The 22340-nt window shown below is 36.7% G+C and overlaps 1 protein-coding gene across 1 annotated transcript; it reads left to right on the top strand.

Annotated features, from left to right (window-relative positions):
- Nucleotides 1-324: 324 nt before the first annotated feature.
- LOC113308559 (annexin D4-like) lies at nt 325-4967 on the top strand. Its single transcript, XM_026557024.1, has 7 exons — nt 325-471; nt 667-839; nt 2843-3043; nt 3895-3912; nt 4026-4247; nt 4357-4428; nt 4520-4967. The coding sequence occupies exons 1-7, from the start codon at nt 432-434 to the stop codon at nt 4727-4729; spliced, it is 936 nt and encodes a 311-aa protein (XP_026412809.1). The 5' UTR covers nt 325-431; the 3' UTR covers nt 4730-4967.
- Nucleotides 4968-22340: the final 17373 nt, after the last annotated feature.

The following is a 22340-nucleotide window of genomic DNA, read 5'->3' as shown; positions in this document are numbered from 1 at the left end:
AATGAACTTAGAGATAACTATTTTTCTTTAAGCAGAAAGGACAAAATATGAAAAGCAGAATTACCACCAAAGTTTTACCATCCGTGACTAATAACGCCACTGCGACCATTATGGTCTTAACCAGTTTCTCTAATTCATTCAACGCTCGTTTTAAACGATAGTTATTATGGCTATTAAATTTGGGGATGCAACGTTACATCATAAACACTGACAAGAAAGAAACTGATTGGTGTGGGGAAGGGGACAATTTACTTAGCTAGAAACGGAAAGTGTTTATTACCTAAAATACCCTTGATGATCTATGTATAAAACTAGTAGCTTCAATTCAAATACAAACATACATATCTCAACATCTTCTCTCTTATTGTCTAAATTTGTCACAGACACATAAACCCAAACACACACACACAGAAAATACATTTTAGCTCGATATGGCTGATGAGATTGGGGTTCTCACAAAGGCTTTCTCAGGTTCTTTCTTTTCCTTATTATCATTTTCTGTTACTTTTTGTTAATTCGTGGAAATTTCCAAACAAGAATTTGTTCTGCTACGTACGAAATATACAGAAAGGAAATTCAGTCTCATTTTTCTTAAGAATTCAGATTGTCGTTTAATCTTATTGTTGTGATATCGAATTGATCAGAGTTAGTTTTAATTCCTCGCAGGATTTGGAGTGGATGAAAGGTCAATAATCTCAATACTAGGAAAATGGCATCCAGAAGAAAAGAAATCTTTCAGAAAAGGATGCCCTAATTTGTTTCAAGAAGATCATCGCGACTTTGAGAAATGGGATCAGAATTACATCCACACTCTCGAACATGAATTTGCACGCTTCAAGGTACGCGCATTTTCCTTTTTTTTTCTTCTTTCTCTGGGTATGTTCTAGTTTCTAAATTCTGATTAATTAAAGCGTTAATTATTTGTCAACCCTTTTAGTTTGGATCCGATTCCCATTTCATCTTAGTTGTACACTGTATAGTGTAGTTAAGAACGATTTTTTGGGACCATAACTTTTTGAGGGAATAATGGTTTTATTTTGGGTAAAGACATTAGAAGTAAATCTTGGTCATCCCTTATTTAGATATTTATATTAATACCTAAATTACCCTTCTGATTAATTTTGGGTGATGATTAGTTAGTGTTAATAATAGTTAGTTTAATGATTAGTGAGATGATTAAGTTAAAGATAATTAGTGAGATTAAAAAATCAGATGGTTTTTTTTTTAAAGAAGTAGAATTATTGAGAGAGTAAAGTTAGAGAAGATGAAGAAGGAAAACATGAAAAACAATGGATTTTACCAACCACAACCGTAGGAAGGGTATTTGGGTACCCAGGTATGCTCCAAACTTAGATAATGTTGGTTGAATTGCTCCAAACTTTCAAAAAAAATGAAATTTTTTATGTAGATTTGGGCCAGTTCGGTTACCATATGTCAAGAACATGTAACCGAATACACCTGAAAGTGTAGTTCGGTTACGTTTTCCAAACACGCGGGTTACCGAACTCGCTCGTTAATGGAGGTTTTGGTCGTACAATGTAATGTTCGGTTACCTAGGATAAAATGGTAGGTAACCGAACTTTGAACTTAACAATTTATTTGGGTACATCTTGTGTGTTCGGTTAGTTCGCAAACTTCAACGCAACCAAGTTCCCAACCGAACTGCAGGTTAAAAGTAACCTAGTGTTAGAAGTTCGTTTGGTTCGCAAACTTCAACATATTTTGCGAATCAACCGAACTGGGCTTATATATGCATATATGCAATTAGGCAAACGTTCGGTTACTACGAAATTTATTTCTTGGAGAATTAGGTAGAGTTCGGTTACGAAGTTTCAAAGGTAGAGTTCGGTTACAAAGAAAACTTAACATTTTTGCGAACGAACCGAACTTGTGGACTTCTCATTATTTTCGTAAACTAAAGTTCGGTGATATCCTTATTTTGCGAAGGAACCGAACTTATGGACTTGTGTTGTTCTAATACAAGGAGTTCGGTTAAAAGTATTTTTTTTGCGAAACAACCGAACTCTGAGTTCGGTTAAGAAAAAATTAATTCGTGATAACCGAACTTTTCTCTGAGAAAAAAAACCCTCCATTAAACCTCTCCGCAACTTCCATTTTCAACTCATTTTAATGATTACTTCTCATTTATTCAACCAAAAACGAATGACAAGTAATGGGTTTGTGAGAATATCTTTGTTAATGTTTTAAATTAAGCTATATATATATATATATATATAGTGGTGGTGGTGGTTGGTGGTGGTGGTAATCGGAGGTGGTGGTGGTAATCGGTGGTTGGTGGTGGTGATAATCGAAGGAGGTGGTGGTGGTAATCGGCGGTGGTGGTGGTGGTGGTAATCGGTGGTTGGTGGTGGTGATAGTCGGAGGTGATGGTGGTGGTGATAATCGGAGGTGGTGGTGGTAATCGGTGGTTGGTGGTGGTGATAATCGGAGGTGGTGGTGGTGGTAATCGGCGATGGTGGGTTGTGGTGGTGGGAGGAGGTGGTGGTTATATATATATACATATAGGTGGTTATTGGGTTGGTTTTAAATTAAATTAGGTTATGAGTAGGTTAGTCATTTCAATGTTTTAGGACACCCCTTATAATTATAGGGAAGGTGGCCTAATAAAACCATGGTCCCTGAAAAATCGTTCGTAGTTAAATACAGAAGGGCTCACTATGAGGCCGAATGAGACATTAAAGGCCCGAAAGACATGCTGGATAATACCTAAGCCCATTCCAGTTCAGTATCTTAGAGTCCTTTACTTTCAAATGGCGCATTATTTTTGAATTGAAAATCAATGTAGTACGATAATGATATGGTTGGATAAATACACAAACAGAAAGCTATTGTGCTATGGACAATGCATGCGTGGGAAAGAGATGCAAGGCTAGTAAGAGATGCATTGAGCAAGGGTGCCCACTCATACAATGTACTCATTGAGATAGCTTGCACTAGATCATCAGAAGAGCTTTTGGGGGCAAGGAGGGCTTACCATTCTCTTTTTGACCATTCCATCGAGGAAGATGTGGCCTACCACATCAATAACAGCTAGAGCTGTCAAACGGGCAAGCTAGGGTCAACCCGGCCCTAGCTTGCCAACCCGTACTAGGGTTAGGGTCAACCCTAGCCCTAATACTATTCACGAACAAGCTCAAAACCCCAACCCTAGCCCTAGACGGGTCAATCCTGACGGGTTGGCGGGTTGGCTTGTTAATGTTATCAATTTAAAAATTAAATTTAAAATTTAGGATTGTTTAGGATTATTCATTTAGTAAAGGTCGAACCTAGGTCAATTTGGTGTTTAACTAGAAGCCCCACCACTGAGTTGTAAAGTGGACGTTTTTATTGCCACTTAATCAACGATATAGCCGGTTACGGCGCTTTAGTTTTCTTAGGCAGAGAACCCTAACATCAACTAAGCATTTTACTTTTTTTTTATCATTTTATAAGTTTAAATTAATGTGAGTAAGACTAACTCACTGTTTAAATTATGCTAGTCCTTTTATCAATTTAGGACATCCCGAATAAATATGTGATTGATGAATCTAAGTTGTAATTTAATTTATTGATTGATTAATTAAAATCTAAAAATTGTTATATTTGTTTGGGTAGATCCAAAATTAGCTTTATTTATTGATTTAAAATTAACTAATTCTAATATATGTTTGCAAATCATGGATTTTAAAGAGTTGGTGGGATTGAGAGATATATTTATTAATTTTGACGGGTTGACGGGTAACCCGCGGGTTGGCCCTAGCCCGGCTTGTTTTCTAGTAGGGTTGTATATGCCAACCCTAACCCGGCCCGTTTAGACAACAAGCCAAGCCGGGACGGGTTGAAACAAGCCGGGTTAGGGTCAACCCGCAAGCCGGGTTATAAATTGACAGCTCTAATAACAGCAACCGTAAGGTATGTATAATTCAATTGTTAAGGTTACACAACCAATAAACTGATTTGTAATATCAGCTTCGGATGGTTTCACATTTCATAGCTTAATATGCGAATTTCGACAATTTCTACAGCTATTGGTAGCGCTGGTGAGTGCTTATCGATATGAGGGTGCAAAGGTGAATGATACCATAGCCAAATCAGAGGCCAAAATCCTTGGAGATGCCATTAAGAATGTGGATAGGAACCCCATTGAGGATGATGAAGTTGTAATGATCCTTTCAACAAGAAGCAAAACTCATCTTAAGGTTGTTTTCGACCATTACAAGGAGCTATATGGTAACGACATTCAGGAGGTATATTAAGATGCGATCCTGCTTACCATTTTAATTCAAATACACATTCGTTCATTCTCCTTTGAGTTTAAAACTTAATGATGGTAAAATTTCATGGGGATTTTAACAGGATCTACATGATGAATCGATCTTGAAAGAAGCAGTTATTTGTCTTACTTCTCCCCAGCTGTATTTCGCCAAGGTATAAAATTGTACGGATTAATATCTCTTTCTTTTTTATTTTTGTTCTTAGATGCATACATTTTCATTTTAAAATGAATGTTGAAATGTAGGTACTGGACATGGCCTTAGCAATTGGCGCCAATGAGAACACAAAAGAAGGTCTAACCCGTGTCATAGTAACTCGAGCTGACACCGACATGAAAGAGATCAAAGAACAGTATGCTAACTTGTACGGAGTTCAGTTTTTGAGTAAAATTGAAGAGCTAACCAGTGGAAACTTCAAGGATTTCTTGCTTGCGTTGATCCAAAGGTCCGAATAATAAAAGAGTAAAACAAAATATCGACCAAAGAAAAAAAAAAGGGAGTACAACAAAATTCTCTCTTACCAAATGTAGTTTGATGCTTTCTGGTGTCTTTTATTGTTCAAAAATTCAATCGCCTAGAGTGGTGGCCTTGAATTAGTCTGTTCTTTTTTCTTGGTCTTGTTTTTGATTGTCCGGTTTGTTGTGGCGTTTGATGAGTATTTAGGAATCACAAATCTGAATAATTTCTGTGTTATTCCATCACTGGCACGGATATTAGCGAGGTGACTCATCCGAGTCGTCTGGATCCCGACTCATCTGAGTCATTTGGATCTGAATGATATCACCTGTCTCAGTTAGATCTGACTCAATATGTTTGTTTTTTGAGTCAGATCTGATTCACCTGGCTCAAAAATATGTGAGTCATTGATATGATAAGTCAGGGGCATTTTATTCCCTATCTCAAATGGATCCGAGTCAGTGGTTAGCTCTGAGTCAGATCTGACTCAAAATAAAAAACAAACGGTTTGATATCTTACTCGAGCCAGGTCATCAACCGAGTCAGATTCAGACATCAAGTCAGCAAAAAAAAAAAAAAAAAAACACATTCGCAGTGTAGTAATAGCCGATTTATGAAAACTCTGGTCTAGTGAGATTTCCAAAATTAGACATTTTGGTGGTACCAATTTGTGGCGTATTTGTTCTGAGGGGTCAGAATGAGTGCAGGCTTTTAGCAAGCAGTGCTCTAGAACAAGCACTATAGCCAAGCATTTCTTGGCGGAAAACTTTATAACTCGGACAACTATCATAAGCCAGATATGGGATAATCAATCCAGACCTTTAATCATTTCCAATTTCACACCATTACTAATCTCAATGCTAGAATCATTCCCCTCTTCACCATTAAGATTGTGACACATCATGTTCCATATCTATATCTGGACCAGCCCCCACTGTCCTATCTGTAGCAAGGTCGTTTCTTGGCTATAGTATAGATTTGTAGCCAGGCCAAGATTAAGTGAGTCGCTTCATTTCCTCGATGCGCTAAAGACAGTCAAAGCCCAACCACTCGTACTGGTTGTTAGCTGTGGAGTTGTTATTTTGTTGTTTATATAATTGTGAGCCTAAAATCCAAGTACTATCTGTGTAATTATACGGTGTCGGAAACTGAATTTCACAACTAAAACAATTTCAATATTCTTCCAACTCAAGTAGCTCAACCTAATAACCCAGATGTTTACGGAGTCAGTGAGCTGCTCAGACCCATTGAGTCTGAATCATTTCTTATTAGGGGTTAGCTCCACGATATCCCTAGTCCAAATTCGCATAGAACTGTTTTTTCTTTCTCTATTCAAGGCAGAAGACTCTCTTTTTCTCCTTATGAAAATGCTAGGCTTTAGGCCTGTCAATATTTGTCCGATATCCGGTATCCGTTTCCGAGTATTCGAGATCCTATAGGATTTTATCCGTTTTATCGGATATCGGATCGGATATTTTATCGGATATTTCTTCCTTAACATATCGGAAACGGATTAGATCCCATCCGAAATGTTAATATCCGATAGTATAGGAACTTATTTATAATTTATCCTAATTTCGAGTCTAGTATCGGATATTATCGGATATTGTCGGATAAATATCCCATAAATGTCAATTATGAAAATGTTTTACAAGGGTTTTTAAGCTTTTTTGTTATAACCGGATACTATCGGATATTTATCGGATATCCGACAGCTTAGCCTATCGGAATCGATATCTGATTTTGATATCCTATAGGATATTATCGGATATAGAATATCCGGTAGTGCTTAACATGTCGGATATCGGATTTCTAAATATCCGACGGATATTCTTCCATTGACAGGCCTACTAGGCTTCGAATCTCCAAATTTTGCTTGTTCCTCAATTAATCTCATTAGAAAATCTTAATTCACCTATTTGCACCCCTAATCCTGGATTTAATATATCTGTATTTGATTCTCCTGTGATTGAGTCTGGACCAGCTTTTCGCATTTCCATCCCTGAATATTCAAATTCATATTTTATCAAAAATTGTATTTATACTATCTGACAAAGAAGCAATTCCCAAATAGACTAATACGGATCCAACTTGTTGACAAATCCTAGAGATTAAATCTCCATAGAATTGGCAAAGTATAGTTCATTTGGAAAGAAAAATGTAATAGAGTCTTTTAGGAGAAAAGAAAATCTCCTATTCAAAACCCAAAGCATCAAAGAAACATGAAATTACCAAACAGAGTATTATATGGCCAACCCCAGAAAGACATAACTTTAAAATTAATGTTTATGCAACATGGAGTGCAATAACTCAACTGTCTAGTTTTGCTCTAATTCTTAGAGATGATACGTGTGACTTTTTAGTAGGAAGAGCAGAACTATCTACAAGCTCATATCCACAAAAACAGAGGCTATAGGTATGTTCTTAATGCACATCAAAAACCTCTAAGAGAAAGAGAGAGTTATTACTTTGTGAACTCATTGTGGTTGTTATTGTCGTGTTTACAATGACCGAGAGTTATGTTGAGATTATTAGTCCCACGTGGTTGGGTTATCTAATATCCTGCGGTTTATAATCTTTTAGGGCCTCTCCACTCATTGCCATTTGGTTTTGAGTTGGATGTCCGTATTTTAACATGGTATCGGAGCAGGTTATTTGCGACGAGTTATTAGACCGCGCCTTTACTCCGCGTCACCCGATTTAATTGTCCACGTGTTAGACCCAACGAGGCTACACGTTTGCGCCTTTACTCCGCGTCACCCGATTTAATTGTCCACGTGTTAGACCCAACGAGGCTACACGTGAGGGGGCGTGTTGAGATTATTAGTCCCACGTTGTCTGGGAAAACTAAGATCCCGCGGTTTATAACTCTATGGGCATCTCCACTCACCGCGTCACCCGATTTATTGTCCACCTGTTCGACCCAACGAGGCTACACGTGAGCGGACGTGTTGAGATTATTAGTCCCACATTATCTGGGCAATCCAAGATCCTGCAGTCTATAATCCTATGAGTCACTCCACTCATTGCCAATTGGTTTTGAGTTGGATGCCCATATTCTAACATGGTATCAGAGCGAGGTTCGACCCGGACCTGTTGCCCACCTCGTTTTCTTTTCTAACCGACGGTGGTAGCCTCCAATGCTACCGTCCGCCAGATCTTTCCGCCGTTGCAATATGATTAGTTTTTCTTATTAGGTTTTTATTTTTTAGGTTTATCATCTATATTTGGCAACCAAGCCTTATTATCAATTATCTTTTTATTTTCTATTAAAAAGATAAAATAAAAATGGTTTTATCAGTTTGCTACCAGACCCTACTTCTCACCGCTACCAACTCCCTTTATCTCGTTACTCATCACGTGTTCTCCATCCCATTTTTTTTTCTTTTTCTTTTTGTTCGTCCAGGACCCTACTTCAACTCATGAAATCATCAATACCACTTTCTTTCTTTTCCATCTTTAATTCCTTCTACCACCTATTCTGATCTCTTCTACCCTGTCCAATTCTTTTTGTTTTCCTTTACACTTTGGAAAAGTCAACCAAATTCACGTCCCCTCAAAACCCCACTTTCCAAGCCCCCGAGCCCGACAACCACTTAGGCCTAACCAACACCCACCATATCCATTCTTTGTCGACTTTTCTAATCCCAATTTTGCAGGGTATTATCTCTTTTCTCTTATCGATGGTTCTTATATGCTCCATCAACGATTTTGTTATTTTCGCTATTTTGGCGGTTCTCCTAATCGGTATTCTTTTTAATGGCGACGCGCTTCTTCTTATACTTTTCGGGCGTTTATTGGCACCACACTTCATCAACAACTTTCATGGCCAATCTCATGCGGTTTTCTTCAATCCCCATGAAATCGAGGGAGGGTGTTAGAGTATACAAATATTATATGGAAAGTTTTAGTATTTAGGGTTATATTTAGTATTTGATATATTTAGCATGAATTGATTTACAAGTATTAATCTTTCACACCAAGTTATGGTGTCGCTATATATACCCTACGGGTTCTCAATGTAAATCATCCCATTCAATAATAGAATTCTATTTTATCTTTATATTTCAAGGTCTGACTGTTCTATTTAGAGCTCTGGAAAACCCTAATCTCTAGTCGGTGAGATAATGATGAGGAATAAGATAAGAACTTCCCCCTTAATCCAGTAATAACTAATGTATTATGTAACCGACTATCCTTTTCCTATGTGAGTAGGATGATACTCACATATGTCGTAGACCGCCAGACCAAAACCTTAAGTTTATCCCTCATTTGTGACGTAATCAACCTTTATATATGAAACACCATATGATGTAGTAGTAATATCCAAAGTCGTTGTAAAATTTGACGGAAGAATACTCATATTCGAGTATGGAGGCAACCTGAGTCGTGTGGAGATCTCAAGGAGGTTTGTTATATCCATGTGTGTCACGAGGAGCGCACAAGCTTGGTTGAGGTCAAGCATGACCTTATTGTAGACAGTTTTTCTCAAGAGAAATGCAAGATATGCCCGACTCTGATAAGAAGTTGAGGCTTGCTGTCGTTTGTCCAATAAAAGGAGAAACACGAGTCGTTGTCTAATCATATATATATATAACATCAAGGTGAGATATTGTCCACTCATCAGAGAAAGACGATTATCACTAGAGTGAAGAGATGAGGTGAGTTTGTCCATAAAGGAGTTGAAGCCTAGTGTCTGTCTTTGAAGAGAGCAGAAACCCTAATCTCATGTGAGGGTCCCCTACACAAGTTTGTGAGTTTTGATGGGTGAAATTTTCAGGAATACGCTTATAAATTTTGAATGAATCTCATGTTTCATGAACGTAAAGTTTTGGCTTTAATTGTTCTTAAGACTGTAGAGCCCTGAGCTTGGTTATAAGGCCTAGATGTAGAACCATCCGCAATAGGATATCGTGTGTTAACACGTTTCCGTACTATTTCCTTCTACCTATACCGTATTTGAAGTACCTAAATGAGATATTGTACTGAGTTTAAGTTGACATATGTCACGTCTCAACCTTCTTCTTGGATGAGGATCATCCTCCATCCTGGTAAGGCTCACTTTCCATCTTGGATGAGGAATGAGATTCCTTTTTTTTAAGGTTGAGCTTCGTCTTGTTTGAAGGCCGAACTTCGTCTTATGTTTAAGCTCTTCGTAAAATATGGAGTTTCAACCATGCTCATTAGGCTTGAGTGTGTCTTTACTAAGTAATCAGGCTTGATCTAGGCTAGCCGGTTTGCAGAATGACAGTTTAGCTCTTGGTCGAAAAATCACCATCTACACCACCATATATTACAGGTCGATTATAGTTAATAATAATGAGGACGAGATGGTACAGATTTGCACAACCAATGTGGGTGACTAAAGATCTCGTATTAGTTTATTAACCCCACAACAGGTTAAAGGTTAAAAGGAGGCGATGTATGTACCCGATAAATTTGGGTACATGGCAAGGCCTGATAACACTCGCACTTCATTTCATTATGAATGAATTATTTATTTTCGCTTCAAACTCATACATCCCTCACACATAGTAAAAAGAAGACTAGTTTCGAGATTTTCTTGCAATATGTTACTTATGTATCCTCCTCATCTAGCTCTGGTCATCTTCTTCTATTACCAATGGTTTTAGTACATCGTCGAGAAACACCCAATCAGTTGGAATGTATTTGGAAGATAAGAGCAAGCATTTAAAACCTTTTTTATTGGATGGTTGTCCTAAGGTCCTTGGTGAGATTGGTCATGTGTTTGTTAAAGGAGTTAAGGAAGTCAGGATTGCTTATACCAAGTATCGTCTTCGCACTGGTTTCAACATGGTTGTAACACACAACGAACGTTTTAGGTTCACGGCTAAGTGTGCAGTAAAAGAATGCGGTTGGAAATTTCATGCAGCTTCTATTGACGAAAGGAACGAATGTTTCAGGTTGGTTTATGTGTTCTGTTATCTGTGATTGTTAACATATGTAATGTTTTATTACAGTTTATGTTTTATAGTATGTGTAACTTTGGTTTACACATGATGTTTTTTGCACCAAATTGGTTGGTTGATTTCTTTGATTTTGTATGGACTTTTTCAGGTCAGGGCTTATAACCCTGAGCAAACTTGCGGTGCTGGTGGGCGTAATTTAAACCAAAAATACTCGACAAGCTTCACGTCTAGTTTGATTGAGGAAGAAGTTAGGAAAACTCCTCATAAGAAGCCAAGGCAAATTGCTGATGATTTCCAAACCAACTATGGAATTACTATGGAGTATTATCAGGCTTATAATGGGAGGGAAAAGGTCTACGAGTCCATTTATGGTGACGATGTGAAGTCATACTCACACTTGGTATGGTATATGAATGCTATAAGGTAAACAAACCCAGGTAGTGTGATAAACTTTGAATTTGACCCTGCAAAGAAACAGTTCCGATGGATTTTCATCTCGTTTGCTGCATGCATCCAAGGATACCGGTTTTGTCGGCCAATGGTCAACTTGGATGCTACTTTCCTTACTGGTAGATTCATAGGTTGCTTGATGGCATCTACTGGGATCAATGGTGATCACGATATGTTTTTTATGTTTTCTGAATAACTGTAATTGACAGATTACACATTGGTTTTGTTAGAGCATAGCTCGGTTGAACCCACCAAGTGTTGGTATGTCAAGTTTGGTTGTCATATTTTAGTACCAAAGCTCATCTAGAGTCGCTTGATTAAATACTAGAGTCAACTTCGTTTAGGTTAGACTAGAAAGTATACGAATGTTGAGACATACAAGTATTACTTGGAAGACCTGAAGAATGAGAAGAAGTAACGACTACAATGACGACATCATCCTTCCACTTGAGGTTAGTAATATTGACTTGATCTTGTTTCCATTCCTAACGTATCTTTCAAGTCGTTCTATACTTAAAACATAACATGTGAAGCTGTATATATTGTATATAATACTCTAGTGGTGATACTTGGTCATAATAGTATGATCAAAGTATCAAGGAAAACATATTACGAAGTATAAATGCTTATCTTTTGGAACTTCGTAAATACGACATAGATTTGATTATGTGTGCATTATATAGGTGTGATTTCATCCCAGAAAACTATGTATCTTTACATGAGTTTAAGAAAGTAGACGTCTGAACTTGTTTTTATAATCGAAAGGAAATCACGATTGGTCTTGTTATTCATTGAATATCTTTTGGATGACCAATGGAAGATGACTTTGGTAGAACCTATCTTAACTTTGTTGAGACTTGAGGTATAATTGGTCATAGCCTATATAATATAGCTAGTTGTAATCGGTCATGAGCTACATTGGGAATCAATGTATAACCAACCACAAGCTATATTGGAATGCGAGTTGTAACTGGTCACAAGTTACTTTGGGAACCAAGGTATAACCGGTCACAAGATGAATTACGAAGTTAGTTGTAATTGATCACAAGCTACCTTTTGGAAGCAAGGTGTAACCGATCACAAGCTAACTCGGGAACCAAGGCGTAACCGGTCACAAGCTACTTTGTGGAGCAAGGTGTAACCGATTACAGCTTGTATTGGGAATCAAGTTATAACCGGTCACAACATACTCTGGAGTCATGGTTTAATCGGTTCCATGAACAAAACCAATATCAATGGTTCACATATTTCTTCATGATGTGTGTGAATTAGGGTTTTGAGTTTGTCAAGTTGAGAAGCTTCCATATGTCGACATATTTGAACATATACATAACTCTTTCATTTATTGTTCAAAGATATTCCTTGATACTCAACGTGATCCCTCGTCCGAAATATTGAAAAGCATTTAATTATGATTTTCATCATATATGTTTTAATTACCAGCAATTAAAATATATCCTCTGGAAAATATTATTAGTTAATGTGCTAAACTAATAATAGAAGTTTTTTATGAGAGTTTTTGGAACTGTTGATTAACATTAATTAGAAATAGGAAAATTTAGGTACTTTAATGCATATCTTGAGAATATTTTCGGTTTTGGAATTTCCTTGTTGTCCAAACAACCTTGGTCTACAAATACTTGAGTTTGCATTTCTTGCAAAGTATCCTAAGAGCCATGCAAACTTCATTTCTTGTAGTTTCTGGTGGAGCAGTCTATTCGGAGAGAAAAGTACCTTAATTAGGCGAAATCTCTTACGAGCACTTATTTAAAGACTTTTGTGAGATCAAGAAGCTCTACGAGTACCGTTGGTGGGAAACTAGATAATTGTAGTGTTATTAGTTTTCGATTATTGATTTGATTGACTAACGGTTGTTGAAACTTTGATTGCACCTAGATTGTTTATTCTTGAAAACCTTTTCTTATGATATAAGGCTCACTCAAACTAGATCAAAGTAGCGAAGGGATCTTTAGAACCATATTCGGATCTAAAGACATCTTGTGACAATCCACTATTAACAGACTCCGTTATGTGGGTGATTGATCACAAGAGGATTCAAGTGTTGTTGTGCAGGTATTTGAAGGCAAGAAGATTTGAAGACGAAGAAGAATTCTTATTAGTTTTCGTATCTTGTGGATTTAGTGCACAAATAGAATCGATTTATCTTTGATAGACTTGATTGATTAATTGCGTGAGATCGGCATCGCTTTATAGTTTCCCTTTGAGATCTATATTGATTGATTATGAATCTAGAATTTGATTATTTTGGTAATCAATATTCAGATTGATCTAACCAGATAAAAGAGTTTATTAGATTAAATATAAGAGCCTTCGTCGACAACTCACATATCTTCTAGCAAGATTGATTAGAGTGGTTACCAAACAGATTCTTCCTTTGCTGTTTGGAATACGATCCAAAGGACTTGCTATTCACGGGCGTGAGTGTAGAAGTCGAAGGCGCAGGGATACTGAAGAAACTAAGTAGCTAGGGGTAGTCTGCTTGGTCTCAACTACACAAAGTTGGTATTAGATTTTGTATAACGACTTAATTATGAGAGTATTCAAAACTGGACTAGGTCCCGGGGTTTTTCTACATTTGCGGTTTTCTCGTTAACAAATCTTGATGTGTCATTTACTTTGTTTTTCGCATTATAATTGTTATTGTAATTAAGTAAATTACACACGTACGTTAATTCCGTAACACTTGATATTGATCCTATAGAGTTTAGGTTATTACCGAACCTATTATCAAGTGCACACTTTGTTGTCGTATCTCGATCTTATATCCATAGTCAATCACACAGTGACATTGTTGTTGTATTGTCTCAATCTCGTATTCCATAGACGATCACACGAAGTGTGAACCAAATTTGGTGTACTGTCTCGACTCTGTCCATAGACGATCACATTCGGTAGAGGACTTATAGGTTAATAAATAAAAGATTGTGGTATATTTGGGTACCCTCGTCTTTTCAGGTTTCCTTAGTGTGTAACTCTTAGTTACACGTTTAGGAATAACACATGTAACTTTAGACTACATAGTTGATTTGGATGTGTAACTTCTATTTACACATTGTTTTCTGTTTTCATGCAACTTATTAATTTTCATTTCTGCACACACTTGTAGGATTTTCCCCACTTGCTATGGCACTAGTTGATGCTGAGAATAAAAATAACTGGGAGTGGTTTTTAAGAAATTTGACTCAAGTTGTTGGTGATGGGAGGCGAATCACCTTCCTTTCGGACCGTCATGAAGGACCCTTGCGTGGTGTTCCACTTGTCTTTCCAGATTCATACCATACCATAGCTACTGCTACTATCATTTGAAGAATAATTTGCCCATCACTGTCTCAGATCCTAGCTATACGCTTGTGCTTGAACATTTCCAAGAAGAGACATATGCATTCTCACCTAAAAGCCATGCTAAGGCCATACAGAAAATTACAGATTTGAATTGTGATTGGGTGGCTGGTTACATAGATGACATCCCACCTGAATCATATGCGAAGGCCTATTTCAAAGGTTGTCGGTATGGACGCCAGCTAGTACTCTAGGAGAATCATTCAATAGCTGGATTCTGGTTCACAAGAAGATGTCTGCATCTGCTCTTCTTGATCAGGTTAGTAGAGTGTTTTTTTTGTTTTTGTTTCTTATTTTGTCACTTTGTACACGATAACACTGGGGGTACCAAAATACACCACCAACTTCCTCGTAGGCAATCTGTATGGACTAAATCAACACAACTCTGAGAGTCAAAACTCAATCAAGGAAAGTGTCTAGAGTTATATCTCTCCCTCTCTTGTTGTTAGAACGTTTACAGAACTGAACCCGTGGACCTAACTACAAAGAGAGTTCTTGGACGGTACCAAAGACCAATGTCCAAGAATCAATCAAGTCTTATCCAACAAACAAGCTCGGACCTATCTACTGTGATTGATGAACGCACAACCTGTGATATTTCAATTATAAAGATAAACAATATAATACGGAAAAAAAAAATAACACAGACACCAAAAAATTTGTTAACGAGGAAACCGCAAATGCGGAAAAACCTCGGGACCTAGTTCATATTGAACACCAAACTTTATTAAGCCACTACAGACACTAGCCTACTACCAATTAACGTCGGCCTGAAATGTAGTTGAGCCCGAACTCAGTCTCGCACTGATTCAGGTATAGTCGCGCTCCTTATGCCACTTGAATCCCAGCAAGACTCTGCGCAATTGATTCCCTTAGACAGTCTCACACCAACTAAAAGTTGCTTAAACTCAATTGAAGACTTTAAACCAAATCTTCTTCCCACAGATTAATCCTATGATTGATTTCCTGATTTACGATCTAAACGGATGATGATATCAAACGATAGATCCAGGTGATGGAAATCGACAGCAACAAAGTCTGGCTATCCTCAAAATACGACTTATGCGACCCGAAGTACAACCTAGATTATTATTCACCTCACAAGTATTAAACTTGCGGAATCAAAAAAGTATGAGACGAAGGGACTTTGTTGATTACTATCTATCTTGATCGTTGGAGCAAGGCTCTAAAAACAATCAAGATCAGGATACTTGAGTTATCAAGATAAAATATAACTAATCCTGGCTTCACGAATCCCAGTGAAGTATTTGTAGTCGCAAAACCCTAAAAGGTTTTCTGGATAGGACGACTCTAGATACAACCAGGACACACAAGAAGTAGTGTCAGGATTCAAAGATCCTAGTTACCAAGAGTCCCCCTTATATAGACTTCAAAGTCTAGGTTGCTTTAGGTTTAACATAAGATAGCTTTGGAACCAAGCAAACAATATCCACCGTTAGATGAAATCTTTGAATCTTATTCACACATACAAGATATACACTCTGGTTAGGTAAACCGTAACCGAACCGTGTATAAAGACTATGTTCAACATGGTTAGCCGAAACAAGCCGATTTGAACTTAAAAGCTTAACACTCATTTTCATGTTCACTAAGACATTAACCTTGAGTCACAAATGTGTGATCAAATGAGTCTAGTGTTAATTAGAGAATTGATCAAATGAAAATTACTTCATAGAAATAATTCAATCGCAATTGAATCGTAATCGACATAGTTTGTAAATGTACAAGGTACAAACACTTGAACCGTTCGCGAGTCGGTTGAGTCACAGTACGCGGACCGGTTTGCAAACTTATATGCAATTACCGAGTTCCGAAGTCTACAGAACTTTTCAATTCACGTACCGGTTTGAAAACTTATGCAATTACCGAGTTCCGGACTCTACAGAACATTTCAGTTCACGTAACGGTTTGCAAATTTTGAACCAACTCAAAGTTCCGAAGTCTACAGAACTTTTTAGTTCACGTACAGGTTTGCAAACTCAAGACGTTTGCCAGTTCCGGAATTCACAGAAAATTTCAGTTTGCGTACCGGTTTGGGTACTAAACTAGTTATAGAATGTAGAACTATATTGGCTCGCATAACGGTTTGGTTCTTTAACCCGGTTTCCTTACCACAGTTCCTAAATAGTTTGTATACGAATATACATACCTATCTGGATCATGAAACAATTATATTTTCCATGATATATATACGAGTATGCAATTCACACAAATCTGAAAGTCGATATATAGCTACTCCACTACGTGTACAAGTATATGCAATACAGCTTCAGACATATACCAATTTTCTCAGTTTGTAAGACTGATAACATTGTCTTGTATTCCGAATATAGTAGTTCTATATTTCTCTAAATCAATTCGAAACATTCATGAATATCACCAATGACACATATCACTGTTCCAGGCTATTTTCGAATGACAAGTTTGAATCAATATTTGGTTTCGAACAAAAAAATAATTTCTCCACCGATATTTGATCAAGTATGAGCAAATGTTCATTAATCTTAGTCATTATATTTTGAGAAATTCGTATACTAAATAATTAGTTCTTAACTCGAAATTCTTGTCTATGCATACTAGTCTAATTAGTTTTGTAATGATCGTCTCAAAGATAGAAAGGTGAATATAACTTGAGAAATAGGTGGTTCAATCTTCACTTACCTTTTGTTGATGAAGTTCTCCAAAACCTTCGGTTGATCTTCGCCTTCAAACGGCAGAACGTAAATGATGACTGGCTCATTTCTCAACTACCTCTATCCCAGACCGAGACTTAACTAATTGTAGACTGGAAATCAATATTTTGTTTTAACAGCTAAATTTGACAACAAGCTTGATATAGCAACACTTGTGAGTTCGACCAAGCAATACTCTAACGGTACATTCATAAGTTTTTTTTTTCCAGATTAGGATGAAAGTAATGGTAATGATGGCAGACCGAAGTGACGATGGCGCTAAGGTGATGAATCTATTAACTCCAAAGTATGAGGAAAAACTTGAGGCTCTTCAAGATGAAGGTTTGTCTTAGCAAGTATTGGTGGCTAGTCCTACCGTGTTTGAATTTTTTAGCGAAAGAACTTATAGAATGGACTTAGAACACTAGACTTGCACCTGTCAAAGGTTTTGTTTCTTATTCTTTTTTTTTGTATGTTTTTTTTTGTTAGGATATAGAATGTGTGTATATTCAAGTTACACTAGATATATGCATATTGAAAAGATGAGGGTACCCAAATACACCACAATCTTTAATTTATCCACCTATAAGTCCTCTTACCGAAAGTGATTGTCTATGGAAAAAGTCGAGACAATACTACAAATCGGTATTCACACTTTGTGTGATTGTCTATGGATACGAGATCGAGACAATACGACTACCAAAGTATGATTACTTGATAATAGGTTCGGACTTAACCAAACTTTATAGGATCACTATCAAGTAAAGCGGAGTTAACGTTTGTGTAATTTACTTCAAATTATATAAACAAATATAATTGCGTAAATAGAAAAGTAAATCATAAATCAAGATTTTGTTAACGAGGAAAACTGCAAATGCAGAAAAACCCCGGGACGAAGTCCAGAATTGAATACTCTCAGAACTAAGCCTCTATACAAAATCTAAACCAACTTCGTATAGTTGAGACCAAGCAACTACCCCTATTTAACTTAGTTTCCTTAGTATCCATGCACTTCCGACTTCAATGAGTGCACGCAATGGAACAATTCCTTTGGATCGTATTTCAAACAGTAAAGGAACAACAAATCTGTTTGGTAACAACTCTATTGATTCTTTAAGATAAGGTATCTCAAATCATATGCAAATGCTCTTCCGTTTAAGCTAATAAACTCCTTTGCCTGGTTAGATCAATCTATCCAATAACTACTGAAGTAGCCAAGTTTAGATTCGCACTCAATCCAAATAAATCTCTAAGATATTTATTGAGAATGCCGATCCCATGCAACTATCAATCGAATAAATTCGATTCTAGTTGGATCCCAGCCGATCAAGGTTTGTGCAACACAAAGATATGAGAAACCAATAAGAAATCTTATTCGTCTTCAAATCTTCTTTAATCTTCAATTAAACACCTGCACAACATCACTTGAATCTCTTGTGATCAATCATGCACAGAACGGAGTCTGTTAACAATGTATTATCATAAGATGTCTTTATATCTACAAACAGTTCTAAAGATTCGTCGATACTTCGATCTAGTTTGAGTGAATCTTATACCAGAAGAGAAGATTCTCAAGAATAAACAAACTAAGCGCAATCAAAGTTTCAACAACCGTTAGGCAATCAAATCATTCGAAAACTAATAACACTACAATTATCTAGTTTCCTACCGACGGTACTCGTAAAGCTTCTTGATCCCACAGAAGTCTTTAAATGAGTGGTCGTAAGAGATTTCGCCTAATTAGGGTACTTTCCTCTCCGGATAGACGGATCCACCAGAAACAACAAAAAGATGAAGTTTGCCCGGCTCTTAGGATAGTTTTCTAGAAATGCAAACTTAGGTATTTATAGGCCAAGGATGTTTGGACACCAAGGAATTTCCAAAACCGAAAATATTCTCAAGATATTGAATGAATGGCAAGATTTGGTTAAATGCTTGTCCAATATTTTCCGAAATCTCTCAATAGAAAATCTCCAATTAGTAAATGCAGATTACTAATTTTTATTCTCTAGAGATATGCATTTAATTGCTGGTCATTAAAAGCATATATAACCAAAAACCTTAATTAAAAGATTCTTAATTAATTTCGGTACAGATCTCCTTGAGTACTAAGGAATATTTTTGAACAATAAATGATATGTTGACATCTTTTCTATGTAAATTATCTTTCATATTTACATCCTTGGAATCGGTTATACCACACTTCCAAACAAGTTTAGAATTGGTTCTCTTGTATTTCAAGGCTACTATGTGATTGATCAAATATCAAATCACATACATGGGTTCAATTGATTTTACCAATCACTAGGATCGGTTATACCCTAATATGGAAATACTTGTGATCGGTCACACAAGTTACTAGTACTGGTTACATCAGTTACCAGGATCGGTTACATCAATTACCAGGACCAGTTACCATATACTCATGGTATTGCTTGTGATCGGTGACACCAGCACTAGGATCGGTTACACCAATTACAAGGATCGATTACACAAAACTCTGTGTTCAGTCACACCAATTACTAGGACCGGTCACACCAATTACTGATATCGATCATACCATCTCGGGTAATTACTTAGGATTGGTTACACTAATTAATCAAAACTAGTCATACCAAATCTTAATTCAAGCATTGTGATTAGTTGTACCAAGATACATAACAAAGTTACGATAGGTTCTACCATCTCACACATATTGGTAATCCAAAGATTTACAATGAACAACCATACCAATAAGCCTAGAGATTTAACTTTCGGTTCATAAAACAAGTTCATGAATGGACTTCATTTAAACAAATGTAAAACATTGTTTCCTATGATGAAATCTTCACCATTATCCGTTCACATAATCATAACAGCATTCATAAGATTATGTCGATGTCATATCTACGAAGTTCAAAAGATAAGCATTATACTTCATAGTCTAATTCCCTAATACTATGATCATGTTATCATGTCTTACTAGTATAGTAACATATCCGATATACAGCTTCACAGTTATGTTTTCAATATAGCACGACTTGAAAGATACGTTAGGAATGAAAAAACTCAAGTCAGTATTACTAACCTCAAGAGGAAGGATGATGTTGTCGTTGTAGCTCGTTACTTCTTCACGTTCTTCAGGTCTTCGAGTAATACTTGTATACCTCATAATTCCTAGACTTTCTAGTCTAACCTAAACGAAGTTGTCTCTAGTACATAATCAAGCGACTCTTAGATGAGTTTTGACACACTAAAATATGACAACCAAACTTGACATACCAACGCTTGGTGGGTTCAACCGAGCTATGCTCTAACACATATATAACTACTAGTTACACATCCTATTTTGCATGTGTAACTACAAGATACGCATCCGGTAAAATCCAGGGTATATGATTTGAGTGTTTTATCATTTTTGTTTTTGTTTTTGTTTTCTTTTTTTTGAAAGTGCGTGTGTACAGTTTTCCTAGTGCTCATGCTCTTGCAGCCATACGGAAGATTAAACGTCAAGCTATTGACTTCATTTCTCGTATCTTACAATTGATTATTTTATGAAGACTTATATGCATGACATCCAGCCGATTCCCAACTACAACAGGCCTGCTGATATTGAGGAAGACAACACCAGCAACCCGCCATTATAAAGAAACAACCAGGTAACCCAAGGGAAAATGATTGAAAGTAAAGGTGAAAAGAAAGGAAAGAGGAAAGTTCATTGCAACAATTGCAGGGGAGAATGTCACAACGTGGAAGGTTGTAAGAAGCCTCCGAAGTATACACCCCCTAGCTTTTCTGTAAGCATTGATTTATGTGTAGTTTCTTATTTGTCTTTGATTATTTGTTTTTTATTTTTCTTCATGTCGGTCTGCATGGACCAAACTTTTATTTTCTGCAACGAACTGATTATGTACAAGGAGTATTTATTCAGATTTTATTTTATGAAACACACATGTGAAATGCGTTTTTAATTCTTTATTCAGTGTGTATCTTTTGAGCAGTGGGGAAATACCCGTGTAACTTTGGTTTACACTCGAAAAATATGGATGTGTAACCATAGGTTACACATTTTAAATGCATATGTAACCTCCAGTTACACATTATAAATTCATATGTAACCTCATGTTACACATTCCACTATCATGTGTAACTTTAAGTTATATAACCTATTTTTCCTGACCATGTGTTCAAGCATAATATACATCAACATGTGCTTTATTAGTTTTAAAAATACATTCTAGCAAGTATGATTAAACTTTCCCAAACAACGAAAAAAGATAACTTTCTACTTAATTAAAGATCTACTAGCTGACGAAGTATAGAAGTTCTAACAACATGTTTTGCAAGTCTAATAGCGGCTTGTAGATAATAAAAGTATAGAAGTTTTTTAATCCAGGGAACTGGTTTACATAAATGTTCATTGAGTCGGTCTGAATGGATCTGAAAGAATCTTGTAAAGCATACTTGCTCTCATGTGGTTCACCTTTTTAGTAATTACCGACACCATTGGTCTAGGTGTGTAACTGTCAAGTGGGTCATTCTTCATACTCCACTTCATGTAACAATACAAATAGAAAACAATCGGGAAATAAACCTTGTTTGGGAGAACCGAGATTTTGGCCTTTGGATTCACCCCAATAGGATAACGGAGTGCCAGTTCTCTAGTTATATCATATGCATATAACTTGGCTTGCGCTAAGTGTTCTTTCCTGATGTTCGCAATGCCTGACGAGTTCATGTGGGACCAAGGTTCAGCACTTCTCAAGTCATACTCCAGTATTTGTAGTGTGTGTTATTGTTACACATTGGTGCGAGCATTATGACAGGGTCGTGGCACTCAAGAAAGTCCTTAGCAAGCTTAGGAATCCAGAATCTCTGGAAATCACCATCGTTGTTCAGAAAAGATTTCTGCATAAACCATTTGGAATATCAAACACACATTTTATTTTCAAAGCATAGAAAATGTGTAACCTAAAGTTACACATGCAATAAACCAAAAGCTATAGATGCAGTAATAAATTTGTAACCAGAAGTTACACATGTAATCTAGGGTTTACACTTGAAAAATATGGATGTACAACCATAAGTTACACATTATACATGCATATTACACATTATATAAACCCAAAATCACACATTCCACTATCACGTGTAACTTTAAGATACATAACCTTTTTTGAAGTTACATATAAGAAGAT

The sequence above is a fragment of the Papaver somniferum genome, chromosome 9 (assembly GCF_003573695.1).
Source record: "Papaver somniferum cultivar HN1 chromosome 9, ASM357369v1, whole genome shotgun sequence".
Classification (NCBI taxonomy): domain Eukaryota; kingdom Viridiplantae; phylum Streptophyta; class Magnoliopsida; order Ranunculales; family Papaveraceae; genus Papaver; species Papaver somniferum.
This window is presented reverse-complemented; position numbering and strand designations above follow the sequence as displayed.